Source organism: Aulonocara stuartgranti, assembly GCF_965226115.1.
Source record: "Aulonocara stuartgranti genome assembly, chromosome: 17".
In the NCBI taxonomy this organism is placed as follows: Eukaryota; Metazoa; Chordata; class Actinopteri; order Cichliformes; family Cichlidae; genus Aulonocara; species Aulonocara stuartgranti.
In genome coordinates this window covers 30887609-30902307 of record NC_138953.1, presented here as the reverse complement: position 1 = coordinate 30902307, position 14699 = coordinate 30887609, and the positions used below count along the sequence as shown (strand labels likewise).

Sequence of the window (14699 nt, the reverse complement as noted above, 5' to 3'; positions counted from 1 at the left end):
CTTGAAGCAACGTTATTGAAGCAGCACATCTCAAAAAGTTCGTAACAGTCTGCAAACATCTGAAAACTGAGGAGACCAGGGGCCCGTTCTTCGTACCTCGCTAAGTAAGTTAGCTGGATTTGATTGTTGACGATTTCGCGTGATCCTGGATCGTTCGGTTCCCCGAAGCTCATCCGGGACTTGCTGTCGTAGCAACAGAGCCGTAAGCGTAAACCTGCTCGGGAGCAGGTTTACTTTATGTAAACAGGATTAGATCGCGGCCACGCAGGTATGTCCGCTTCATTTATACGAAAGCAACAGCGATATTCCACCACTGTTTCACCATAAATAAATAACATCAATGTAACTAAAGATAATGCAGCACCTGATCCTTTTATTGATGTCACACAGATACATACAGGTCATTTCCTAAAAAAGGGAAATGTACTATTAACATTCTATTACATGTATGTGATTATTACAGATGTAATTCATATTTCAGAGTAGTAATTGTAAATTACTTCGTGTAATCAAGATGGGAGACCACGGCTATAAAAGCGAAGGTGGATTTGGGAAGTCTGTCGCAGTCATATCCTGTCCGTTTACGCGAGCAGCCCATTGCGGAAGGTGCAAGATTGATAAGGAGAGTTTTCAGAATTCAGCATATATTGCGGGATAGACAGGATCCTTTAGCTCAGCGCGACAGTGTGCTCATTGAGAGATATTGATTTTCCCGTGAGGGTATTATTCACTTAACCAACTTGTTGACGAGGGGGTGCAGGACCACCACCTGTCTTCTTCTGCTCTGCCCTTTTCTTGGTTGCTGTTATGAACAAACAAACAGAGTATTCCAGGGTCTCTTTCCAAGAGACGAAAAGCAATATAAGTGGTAAATATTACCATTCTGTAGAATATTCTTATATTGCACTTTTACTTGTTCCCATGTTCTAGTGGGTCCTGTTGTGGCTCTAATGTGAAAGGGGATATAATATAACATAATATAATATAATGTAATATAATATTGGATAATATAGTGTGATATGAAATTACTTACGAGTTTAATTTGTCAGCAACTTTCTGCCAGCCCTCTCTCCTTGCTTTTGCAGCCTTTGCAGTGTTCCCTTGCGTTCTGATTAAACTCTGAAACTCCTGAAATCCCTCACTCAAGAGTTCTTGCTCTGCTGCCGAAAAATACCGAACGCGCTCCTTCGACATTTTCACCGACCAATCAAAGGGTTGCCGATCAATGTTTCTACTATCGATGCGTAGCCCCTGTTACGACACCCAGTGATCTCACATTACTTCATCCAGCTGTACTAATCGTCAACAGCAGGTGTGTTCGGAGAACCGGATTAGCGAGCTCACGGTTAGCGCGATGATTTGGTCTTGGATGTGTCATTTGATCTTGGATGTAGTAAGCGACGTACGAAGAATGGGCTCCAGGTGCTGGACAGAGTTGCTGGACATTTGGGAATGTTGTCCTATTCTTGATTCTAGCTGCTCAACAGTCCTTCGTCTTCTTTAACCTGTGTTTCGTTTCATGATAGGCCAAATGTTTTCAGCTGGTGAAAGGTCTGGGATGAAGGCAGGCCAGTTCAGCACTCGGACTCTTCTACTACAAAGCCATATCGTTGTATTGGATACAGTATGCAGTTTAGCGTTGTCTTACTGAAATTTGCAAGGATTTCAGTTAAAAGACATCATCTGGATGGCACATGTTGCTCTAAAATGTGTATATTCTCTTCAGCACCCATAGTCCCCCATACCATTAGAGAAACGAGTGCTATAACGCTGACAACATTCAAATCTATTTCCAATTGTCTAATGACCTGCCAGCTTCATTGAATCGTTTGTCTGACTGCTTGAAAGAGGTTACAGAGCGGCTGTCAGCCCTTTCTCTCATTTTAAATGAGAAGAAAACTGAGATTATGGTGTTTGATAGTCACACTCCACGAGACCAGCTAGCTGCCCGATTTGGTCCCTTTGCTGGCTTTCTTACAGATACTGTAAGTAATCTAAGTGTTTGTCTGGATAGTTCATTTAAGCTGGATAAACAGGTTTCCTCAGTGGTTAAATCTGGCTTCTTCCAATTGCGCCAAATTTCAAAGGTCAAACACTTAATATCTGATCTTGAAAAAGTGATACAGGCCTTTGTGAATTCCAGATTCGATTATTGTAACTCGCTCTACTCTGGACTCCAACTTGCTCACCTCCAAAGATTACAGCTCGTTCAGAATACTGCAGCTCGTCTCCTAACCGGAACTAGAAAGTTTGTCTCTATTACTCCAGTGCTCTCTGACTTACATTGGCTGCCTATTACATTTCGTATTGATTTTAAAGTTCTGTTGCTTACTTTCAAATGCCTAAACAACCTTGCCTCTGACTATCTCACCGACCTCCTCAGTCTCTATACTCCCAGCCGTTCTTTACGATCTTCCGGTCAGTTACTTCTGGCCCAGCCCAGGCACTGCCTGAAGACTAGGAGTGATCGTGCTTTTGCCTCTATAGCACCAAACCTCTGGAATAGTCTTCCTGCTACCATTTGTGCCTCTGACTCCATTCAATCCTTGAAAAGCTTGAAAACTTGGCTTTTCCAACTAATTCTCACCGCTCATTAATTGCTGTATCGCTACTCATTTCTCTGGATAATCATGATCTCTCCCTATCTCTACTTACTAATGCTGTTTGTTTGTGTTCTCTACTTTCTCTATTTTACCTTGTTTTAATGACTTACTGTTTAGTGTAATCATTTACTGTTATTTTTACTGTGAAGCACTTTGGTGTACCCCCTGGCTTTAAACGTGATATATAAATAAAATTGTATCGTATAAGAAGCCAGATGGTGTCGCTCCTTTTTACCTCATAGGATGCAATGTCCATTTTTTCCTAAATGTATTTCACATTTTTATTTGTCTGACTACTTTGCCTCAGTCCATTTTAAATGAGCTTTGACCCAGAGAGCAGTGTTTCCGTCACATCCACACTTGGCTGCTACTTTGTTCGCATGACCTATATTTGTAGATGGCACGGTGAACTATGTTCACTTACGGTGATTTCTAAAAGTCTTCCTGACCCTGTGCAGTGGTCTCCCCATCAGAATCATGGCTGTTATTTCATTCAGTGCTATCTGAGGGCCTGAATGCCACAGGCATACAAAATTAAGTATTGTCCTCCGTCCCTGCGCACAGAGATTTCTCTAGATTTTCAATTATTCATAGTCGTGGCAATTCTAAGATGAGGAACATTATTCTGAAATTACAGATGCATTTTATTCCAGATAATTGCATTCTATCTATTGCCATTTAACATAATTAGTTTCAAAATGTTCTTACCGCTGCTTCTTTTGCCATATTTTTTTTTGTTCCATCTCTCATATCTTTGACACATGTTGCTCCCATCGAATTAAAATCAGCTGACAGCTTCTGTTATAAGATTTGAAAATCATTGCATTCTGTTTTTATTTTTTATTTACATATTTTTCTTTTTTTTACACTGGGCTTGGACATGCAAGTCTATAAATGCACTGAATTGGACAAGAGTATCAAGATAAATAAACAACAAAAGAAAAAAAAATCAATTTTGCATTATTTGTCCTATTTATTTTCACTACTCTGTTTTCAGTTCAGTTTAGAGTCATTGCTTAGCGTCGTCATTTATGCTTGTGCTAGTTTCTCCTTTCCCTTTGAGTTCACCTCCTCTTCCTGTGGAGTAAAGCCGACAGAGATAGGTAAAGTAAAAATATTAAGTGAGTTGACAACAACACATTGTGTTCCCTTAAGTGCAACAAACGCTTCCAAAGCTTAAGAAAGTGAGAGAGCGAGAAAGGGAGAAGGCAACAGGGGAAACTGCGTCTTCGTATCTTCTCAGTTAGTCACATTGTGAAGTACCTCTAAACTGCTGGCCCTTTGCTGCTAGCATCTTCCATGCTGTGTTACTTAGTGTGAGTGACTGCAAGTGCACATGTCTGCGTGTCATCACTTGTGTAATATTTCAGCCTGCTGCATCGCTTTCTTATCCAGATGGCTTCAACAACAACAGACAGCTGGGAGTCCCCAACCAAGCAGCCTATTTCATCTGTTTACTCATCTTTGCTGATGCCTTGCAGCAGCAAGACAAATCCACCAGAACAGTCCAGAAAAATTATCAGGATATCATTTCTTTAGCATTTTTGCATTTAAAAAATGGGGCTAAATTGAGAGGAAGAGCTATGCCAGAGCTAGTTGAGGCTAAAAGCTGTCTAAAGCAACAGCTATAAAGACTTTCTACAAATCCAGGATGAGCTGAAATGATGGGGGAAATAACTGAAGTCTAAACAGGATATTAAAGTTGACATACTGCTCTGTCCATGTCTTAATTTGTTCTTCAGCTGAGCAGTGAGCTAAGACAGTCCAGGGATATAAACAATGAATCACTGTATTAGATTTTGCAACACAGAAACACACAGAGACATAAACAAGCACACACAGACGCACACATCATTTCCCTACCTGTGTCTCTTCCTGTACGACTCTGTACTGTTCCTTCCAGACAGCCATCTTTGTGGCCTCATCCTTCCTCAGCGCTCTCTCTTTCTTCAGCTCTGGACTCCAGAACGTCTTAATGGAGTTCATAGAAGAACTCAACTTGGACTCTTTGGCCTCTAGCTGTTGGAATACAAAATCAAGCACAGTGACTTCATGTTAATAAATGTGTTTATTTGTTTGCATAAGTAAATTCTCCTTATAGCTATAATCTTACAACAGCAATTCCCACAGGAGGTCACAATGAAACAAACAGAAGATATCATATGTTGCATTATAAATGAATTTATCTTCATAGCCGTGGGTGTACGAGTACAAGTGTTCTTACGTCTCTGCGCAGCAGTTCGTTCTCCCTCAGCACTTCTCTCAACTGAGTCTGAAGGTCTGACATTGCACCTTCTCTCACCTGAGAACACACACACACACAAACAATATTAGTCCACTATGTTTTTCACCATTAATGTTAAAAGTTTCTGCTCATCCGTATCATTTTCATTTTTTCTGTTTGAAGCTGCCACTGCTCGCAGTTTGTGAAGTGATCTTGGACGACAACACTGAACATGAAGCACTCTGTGCAAAAGCAACAGCTGACGCTGAAATTCCACACAAATCTGAAAAAACAAACATGCGCAGCCATTTGGGAGAGTTACTGCCTTTAAAGTCTAACAAGGCAAATAATTAATCGCTAGAAGATCAGAACAGGGTATTCGAGATATACACCCATCAGCCCCTTCATTAGGTGCATGTGTTTAACTGCTTGTATATCTAATCAGCCAATCATATGGCAGCGACTTTGCATTTAGGTATGTGGACATGCTTTGTATCAATGGTTCAGGATGATGGTGATGGTGTAATAGTATGGAACATATTTCCTTGCCAGGGGTTGGGCCCCATAGTTCACAATGTGCATTGCTTAACTGTCACAGCCGATTTGAGCACTGTTGCTGACGATATCCATCCCTTTATGACCAAAGTGTACCCATCTCCTGATGAGGACACTGTTTCCAGCAGGATATCACACCATGTTACAAAGCTAAAATCACTTCAAACAGATTCTTGAACATGACAATTAGTTCACTGCACTCAGATGGCTTCCACAGTCACCAGATTTCAATTCAATATAGCACAGTCTGGTAGAACAGGTGCATTGTGGATGTACACCTGATCGATCTGCAGCAACTGTGTGATGCCATCACATCAGTATAGACCAAAATTTCTGAAGAATAGTTTTAGCACTTCGTTGAATCTATGCCATGAAGAGTTAAGGCAATTATGAAGGAAATACCTAGTGCTGGCGAGGTGTACCTAATACAGAGGCCACTGAGTGTATTTTAGCAGGTCATGAATAACTGCTTAAATTCCCTTCATATACTACATAAAACATTTCACCAGGAATGAGAAAATGTTTAAAATATCAATGTTTCATTCATGATACCACCAGAACGACTCTATTAAGAATTAAACAGAACTCAGATTCATTTTTAACAAACAGACTCTGCTTTGGCTTTGAAAAACTTATTTGAGGTTTCTAGGCTGTGCGCAGAGCCAGTTTTGCAAGTGCAAAAGTAGACCAGGTTAAGGAAAACATGCGTGTGAAATGCAGAATAGAAAACCCTGTAACAGTAATTACAGCTGAAGAGATAAATTTTATTTTTGCTGCTTTTTTAAAGAAATAAGAAACAAGTGGAGGAGGCGAGCTAACTCTTCAGAGATGAGCTAGCAGGTTATGACTAATAGTGCAGAGGGAGTAGGACGGCAGACCTTAGTCTATTTAAACACACTGTGTGAATGCCCACACTTTTGTTGTTTCATTTGGTGTAGGGCGGACTTAAGAGGAAAAATTAACCATTCAACTCAAAAATCCCACATGCTGCATCTAGACCACGGGTGTTAAACATGAGGCACAGGGCCATAATTGATCAGCCTAAAACTCCAAAGTGCCCAACTGGATTGCTTTGGAAAATGCTTTTGAAGAAGCGCATAAATTTTAGACTTTTTAACTGTATTTTCATTAGTTTTACAGCTTTTCTTACTGATACGGACCTTCCTCATGGCACTTCATACTACACCAAAGTAAATAAGTAACAGATAAACAATTAAATGACAGGAGGGTCCTGTTTATTCACTATTTACTAATGAAATCCATGATTACTGCAGTAGGATCGCAAAAAAAAAAGAGGGCATTCTATCAATTAACAAAAATTATCCATTTTATAATTGCAGGACAGTCAGCACAGTGAGTTAGCACAACTTTTTCTATAATTTTACAATTTAAGCTCAAAGCAGCGTTTCTTTTCTATGCAGAAAAACTGACATTTATTGCTGAAATTTCTTTTTGATATTAAAATTTTTCTATACTTCTTTACTCTGACAGAAAAAGGAGTCTAACTGGTCAGTTAAGACCAAAGTGGTCCCATGTGGCTCATGATGTAAAATGAGTTTGAGATTTATCACCGACACTTCTCTCTTTTTTAATGCTTGTTTCAGATTTCTGTATTTTGCTTAAATTGAGAGAAAAGTGAATTTTGACATCTCAAAACCAAAAAGCTGAACTAGAAAAATCACCATTGGGTATTTACATAATACAGCACCTTTTGAAAATGTTTTCCCTTCTACCACACTTTAGGTATGTCATATATGCTATATACAAAATTCTGTCCTGAAAATAAGAAAATTCAGCACTTTACCTGTCTCATAGAGTGAGGCACAGTAGCCGCCTGTGGAGACTGGTTTTGCATTTCCCCACCAAACGCTATTGCATCACTGGGTACAAGCGCTCCACTTCCACCTCCTCCTCCTCCTCCTCCAGAGTTTATATTAGGACTACTCCCCATTACAGCCGCTCTGACCCCATAGGGGACCCTGGCCCCAGCCCTCCCCAGGGTCATGGTGCTTTTGGGCAGCGAGGGATTCAACCCACTGCTCAGACTCCCAACGCCGACCGGGTCTTCAGCTGTGTCAGTGAAGTACATGGCACCAGTTGCATAGGCAGCATTAATAGACTGAATATTCTCCATGGATAAGGTTTTACCAGTGCCTGTAAGTCCTCCAGTGGAGCTGCTGCTGCTGTTTCGCCGGTGTCCTAAACGTGGGGAGCGAGACAGGCGTGGGGAGCGACCGGGACTCCCAGATGCTGACCCGTTCCCATTGGATCCAACAACATCCAGCTTTGAGACGGAACGGGAACTGCCGTACATGGTGACAGGAAGAGTGGCGTGCACTACAGAGATGTGTGTGATCGAACAAGTAAATCAACTTAATCAAAGAAAAACATGCTCAAAATTAAAAAAAAAAAAAAAAGTTAGATGGATGTCCCCCACAAAAAGAAAATCAGTCAGTCTTCAACTTGGGCTCTTTTTGACTTGAAATATGTCATAGTGGTGATGCAGCTGTGATCAAGGCCTTTTCAACACCCTTGCTGTAATCCATGGGCTTTGTTAGAAAGTAGGAATCAATAGGGCATCCCTCTGGATAAAGCAAGCGAGGCAGTCAACAAGGGCTTGGATGATGGGATCACCTAAAAAGAAAAGAGATGAAGAGACTTGATTACTGGACAAAGACAAGCTGCACTTAAGGCACAAAGGAATACGATTTTTACTAGGCTGTGGTTTGGTTCAGCACAGTAGCTGGGTAATCACATCTCTGAGTGTAGCTAGCAAATACAAAAGCGATCTGATGTGAAATAAATTGCACAACATTTGCCGGTCATAGCAACGGTTTCGTTACTTGTTTTTATTTTGAATGACTTTTTTTTATGTTAATCTGCTAACAAGACAAAATGTGACTGAAAATGCCTCTTGAGTTTCTAGATGGAAGCTTGACTATTTCAGACAGTCATTGCTGCAGCATTTGCACTGCAGCAGTGGCCACAAAACTGTGTCCACAAAGACACTTAAGGCACACTTAGCAGCCAGGCGTAAAGCTGCCACAGATGTCAGCATAAATTAACAGCAGGTTAAAGGACGACCTTACTGGCAAGAGTATTACACTGAGCTACAGTATATGCACACTCACAGCAAAAAAAATTAAGGCTGATTTCTTTTTCTACAAAGGCTGCTTTGTCTCTCCACCACCCGTTATGCCTTGTTCTTAATCACACCGTGCACCATGTCCTAGAGCTGTGCAGCATCAGATAACATTCAATCAGCTGACTTCATATTTGGAACAAGCTTTGCTTTGCCTCTGTTCATTTCAGTCAGTTACATTTTTTTTGTTTGTTTGCTTGTTTGTTTCATTTAATTCAATTTAATTATGCAATAAGATGCCAAGAAAAAAATCGTGTTTAAAAAAGATGATGAATAAATTTCCAGCAGTCTGTATTTCTATTAAAGCCTCAATAAAGAGATCAGTTACAGTGGTAATTGTGCGTGCGAGTGTGTGTTGGATAAAAAATAACTTACTAAAATTGATCAGTCAGTCACATCAAACAGTTCTTTTAAATTTTTTTATTGTGGTGCTAAAAATGAAACACGCCATCCCGGCTGCGCTCGCCTGTGTAATCAATTTAAAGGAGTAATCCCAAATATTTTGAACATGATTTATGAGCCTGGGCTCACATGTTTGTGATAAATGTCTTTCAGGTTTCTGAAATTTCAAACTTCCTTTCATGAAGGCTATAAGCTTCCAGGGTTTCAAAACTGTATGTAGTATGTGAAACCCACTAATTATGAATCGAGTGGACTAAGTTACAGACTGAGCACCAATGTCTAGGGGTGGAAAATGGTAAAAGTGAGTAAATGCAGACTCTTGTGTTAAAATTCCCAACTTAACAGCATGTTCACAGCTTCTATAAGTTTGTTTCACTACAAAAGAGCCCTCGAATATGTTTTTTGGCGATGTTGGTGACGATCCTAGAAACAGCTGCGAATCTACAACACTGTGGCTGATGAAAAGAGAAAAAAATGTGAGATCCGAAGATGAAAAAAAGAAAAGAATTAAGGTGTTGCAATCGCCCAAAAAGCAACTGAAACGCTGTTTCTGGTGTAAAGAACGGGCCGAAATTCCTCCACAACAGAGAATGATGAAGTCATGCAGAAAACGATTACTTCAAGTTACTGTTCCTAAAGGTTATTCCACAAGCTACTGAATCATGGAGTGGATTTTTCACAGGACTCTGCAGAGACCTGTGAAAACTTTCTCTTTCACACCATCCAACAAATCAGTGCTTCAGTCTGGAGGATGTTTCCATATCTTATTAGTCTTTTATTTAGAGCGACTTAGTTATTTTCCTGTGCTGACACCCATCTTTAGTATACAGAGTATATTTCAAACTCTAAAACAATTTGGTCTGTATACTCGTCGGTATAGAATTTCAGAATTTCTCATTGTTTGGCTACTCTTTAAGCCAGTGATGTTATCTTCAGGTCAGTGGACCCAATGGACACCCACACTGGTCATCCGATCCATATCTCTTACAAGAAGTGCAGCTTCAGATACAGTCAGCGCACACAAGAATGGAAACTTGTTTTTCTTGCGCCTTGCCTTTTCACTATTAAACAATAATACTTACAGAAAATGCAGAAATATTTACCCTCTACTTACATATAGCTGTTTTATCTTGAAGCTGATGTTTATCTGCAAGGTCATATCTAAATTGTTGCATTTACTTTGGGGCATCAATTCAAAATAAAAAGAATAATATTAGCAATAAAAGTTAGATGTAAACAAAAAAAAGTCCATTCCTTAGTTTTATTATTTAATTAGTTTCCCTGAGTATGTGAGTTGTGCAGCCCCTCAGTCAAACAATCTGAATTTCCCTTCACCCGAGCCTGGCTTTAAACAGGCGTATACTCCCCAGTGATGCTCTGCTAGGCACAGATCTTTGGCCAGGGAAACGTTACTGACAGCCAGTCAGTTACAGCCACACACACTCATACACTCTGAAACAAAAACAGGGACCATCTGCTCTATCCCCCCACGGGCCAAAAACACACACCTGGATAGAAACAGGCCAAAGACCTCCCTCTAGCACAGGCACACACCCACGCATGCACACACTGGCATACAGTATGGACATGCACATTCACACAGATCAAAACTGAGTAAAATGAATATATACGGAGAGCTGAATCCATCCATACAGAAAAAAATCCAAATAGAAACATTTCAAGTTTCCGCAGTGAGTGATCGTGTCATTAAAAACACAGATACATCTAACGCTTGATTTGAACATGAGTCTGTGGAGATGGAGACAGAAAGGGTGGATTGGGGGCTTTCTTCCTCCTTCCCTAAAGATCTGATGACCTGTAGATAATCCAAGTGTTCACGTCCCAATTCTTGCTTTAACAGAAAAATCTACAGAGTCAAAGTCTTTTTTAGGTTTTATTTAAGCATTTGTGGGCACATACAAGGCTGATTTTCAAATTGCTATGACTGACAAACTACATTGGGCACTGAGTGGTTGTGGCAATAAGATATTGGACAAGAGGCAGGGTACACAACGTACAGTCAGAATCTATCACACACACAGACTCTCTTTACTTTTATTTCCTTGAGGACCTCATGGAAAACACAGCACTGCCTGTGTTGTGTTTTCTGATGTTCAAGTCTGAGGGTCACATGAATAAACCACCAGTGTATCTCACAGGTTGAGGCTTGTGTTGGTTTGATAGCCAGAGCCAGAGGTCCAAAAATACACAACAAAAACACCAACAACAACTCACACAAACCCACCTATGATGCAGCTGGTATCATGAGATCAAATGAGCACTAGCATATGACTCTCAAAGACCCATCTGTCAAGAGGCTTGCCCTTCCTCACGCCATTTCTCACAAATGTAAAAAGGGCAATATTGCTCAGCCTTAAGAAACATCTATTAAACAATGCTACACTGAAAGTTCAATGAGGTCATTCTTGACCTTGGAAACAGTAAAACTACACCTAAGGTCTATTCACTGGCTTAAATCAGATCAGAGCTTTTCCGTCTTTCAGTATTCATCAGCAGCTGGAGTTTGCTGCACTTGAAGACACTGGGAAAATCAGTGTGAACGATTAAACAGTAAATTTATTTTTATTTTTTTGCCTTATTCGATTAGAAATATTGTTTGAGCAGTTTTCAGTATTGGTGCTGATGTAGCTCTCTGTGGTGCTCTGCTAAAGCCACAATGTCTTTTGAAAATCCAGAGAATTCTAGAACAATGACACGCAACACGGGAAACATTTTAGCTTATTATGCTGTTCTACTGACACATCCATATAACTGAGGTTCACGGCCATTTCAACTGGAGCTGCTGTTCAAGTTGGAACTTTGACACACTGATCGCTAATGTTGTGCACTGTGCTCAAGTGTAATAGAAGTAAGGCTCGTGGGGGGGAAGCTTTCTGAACATTATTTTTTTGGGAAAAACTGATAAACCTTTTAGAAACTTTTACTGGATCTGACTATACTATACCTTTACCAGTGATCACTGAAATAAGGTGACTGATTCTGTCTGTTCATTAGATACGGGCATCAAAGATGGCTGCAAGTTGCAACACTTGCTTTGTTAATGTTTTCTTGAACCTCTAAAATACCCAACTAAACTACCAAGGATTGGTAACATAATAGCAAGGAATCAGAAGGTGCAAGAAAAGACAGTCTCTAAGAACTCCCACTCTTGGAACTTCCAGTTTCACTTTTCTTTTTTCTTTTTTTGATAGAAGAAGTTTGATGTAACTATGCACCTTTCATCTATTGTTTGGAGCATGCCATGTCATAAATTTTCAACTGTCCAATCAACATGGATTACCAGGATGTCTTATGGGCAAGCTTCTTTGTGAGAAAAGCTTATTATTATTCCATACATATCATCAGTAATGTTTTTGTGACTATTAAAACTGATCATTTTGTCTATAACAGGTCTAAAAAAAAACTATTTTGACAATTTAGCTGTTATGTGAGTGCCCTTTAAGTGAATTATAGACAATCTGAGTACAATGGGATTAAGGCTTCAGTCACGCAGGTCTAAACACCAGTTAGCGACTTCCTAGCAATCTGTGTATTCCCCAGCTAATGCGGTTGTAAATGTGGTTGTGATTCATTTCATTTCTTTATTTATTTCACACATGGTTCAACAGTGTTTCAGCAGGACGTAGAGAAGTTGCGACAGAAAGTACAAGAAGTTTGTGCAAGTGTGTGTGTATGAACGGGACTATCTGCTCGACGGTCTTTGTTGATACGCACATTATGCAAACTACCTACGAGAAGCTGGGGACATTTCTGCTCGAAATCCACCGTGCAGCTGCTCACTTTTGTTTTAGCCTCAAGAGCCTGCGCCGCCACTGAGATATCTGTTTCTGTAAAGAAAACGTGTCCTCCACCTTCTGGAAATATTGGACAACAGAGCCTATAGAAGCATCATAAAAACTACATCTAAAATGAGTCTAGGTTTGACATTGAAAAGACGTCCACAATGAGCGCATTTGGATTATAAATAACCCGTACTTAGAGTTCCTACGGACATCAACACTAGACGTTCATTAGACGTAGAAAAAAAGAAACAAAACAACCCCTTCAGTGGACCAAAATTGTACATCCAAAAAAGATGTCTTCCATACACGATACTACGAATGAGTATGGCAATTTGATAGCAACCAAAGCAGCTCCCGGTGACCACTTGCCAACCAGTGACCTTGGTTGTCAGGAGCTCACTGAGAGATTTTCAGGCCTTTAACAAAAATGGAAAGGCTCCCCAAAGATTTGCTCTGACCTGATAATCCGGTAACAATTTCGTGCACCCTTAGATGCTGAAACTATAACAATCATAGAAGTATTTATGGTTGAACGGCAAGCACTTAAATTTTGAGTGTAGACATCCATTATGTACATTGAGAGTGGAAAACCCCCAGTTATTTTTGTATTACAAAATAACCACAGATCAATGTGTAAGTCAAAATCTAATCCCAGACAAATAAATAACTTTTGGGCATTTTCAGTAAAAAAAAAAAAAAAAGAAGCTTTCTATACAATAACAGTATAACTACACTTCACTAAAGTTAACTTGTTAGGAGACAACAAGATATGTAGGACCTACAGAACAATGTTATACTTCATATCAAAATTTTACTTTTCCCTAGCTAATAAATACATATCCAATCCTCACTATTTCTGGCTGTTTTACACCAGTTTCTGATGGAAACAGAAGGGTTTTTAGATGCTAAAGGCTCCAGGGTATTTACCATATAATTACTAGCATTGCTGTCTAGCAGTTAGTGACTGGTAAGTAGTGTTGAGCTGGGTTTTTAGAGATTTTATGCTAATAAACAGCTCCCTGCTGCAGCTGAAAACAGTGCTATGAGTGGATAAAAATGTATGCTGTAAAATCAAAACTACCTATAATGTGATACAAAGCTCTGCAGCTCAGCTGATTATCTTAAACACATAGAAGCAGTCATGTAATCTTCAGCCAAGATAAAAAAAGACTATTGATTATAGTAGTTTTAATTAGCTCTAATGATGCAGATACAAATGCAGAGTTTGTGATAGGACCAGGCAGACATCCTAGATGGCTCAAACAGAAAATCTGGTCGAGAAAGAAGGCTTTTTTGATTTTGTTACCTAATATGAGCGGCAGATGGTGCTTGGTTAGAATACCTAGACTTGAATGTCTTGTTTTCTCTCATCACACTCATTCCTATAATGCCTCCTTTCCCTCTCTGACTCTCCCTTGTCTCCCTGATGCTTTCGCTTCCTCTCACTGCCTCTCTCTTTTACCATCAGCATTCCTGAAGGTGTTCAGCATGTTCTATTTATGTGGCAACCACACATCCGTCCGTCACACCGCACAGTGCGACACAAAAACACACACACCACTCAACCTATACTTAGCCGGCTGGTATTTCAGTGTGGGAGACAATTTTGACAAAGTTCGACTCCCGCCTGAGGACTGGGGCTCATAAAAACACATTATGTTCATGTTGAATATTACTATTTCTCCATTACTCTCTGTTCCTGTCAGGCTCGTTGTGATTTGATGTGGCTGGAAAGGACTCACTGGTGCTGTCCGGGGTTACACATCACACTGAAAGTCATCTCGACAGCCCCGCTGAAGGGGAGAGACGTACTCGTTTCCGAACGCAAGATTTAAAGAGATGCCGGCTGTTCACTAGGGTTTTTTTAAACCTGCAACAGGATTACTCCTTTGAAAAGCCGACTGCTCTTTTTCAAGAGTAGTTACGTTTGCGCACATTTTGACTCACATTTTGATTTATCCAACATTTAT

The 14699-nt window shown here is 40.1% G+C and overlaps 1 protein-coding gene across 11 annotated transcripts in view; it reads right to left on the bottom strand.

The window, feature by feature from the left end:
* LOC309692481 (ELKS/Rab6-interacting/CAST family member 1-like) overlaps window positions 1–14699 on the bottom strand; it is a 152280-nt gene that overhangs the window by 134734 nt on the left and 2847 nt on the right. For 10 of the 11 annotated variants that reach the window (XM_082511042.1, XM_082511032.1, XM_082511036.1 and 7 more), the window contains exons 2-4: window positions 7187–8016; window positions 4828–4905; window positions 4467–4622 (exon numbers count right to left, since the gene is read on the bottom strand). In XM_082511042.1, the coding sequence (XP_082367168.1) occupies window positions 4467–4622; window positions 4828–4905; window positions 7187–7696 (744 nt within the window). In that variant the 5' untranslated portion in view covers window positions 7697–8016. The remainder of the gene's footprint in view (window positions 1–4466; window positions 4623–4827; window positions 4906–7186; window positions 8017–14699) is intronic. The other variant, XM_082511039.1, reaches the window with a different exon arrangement.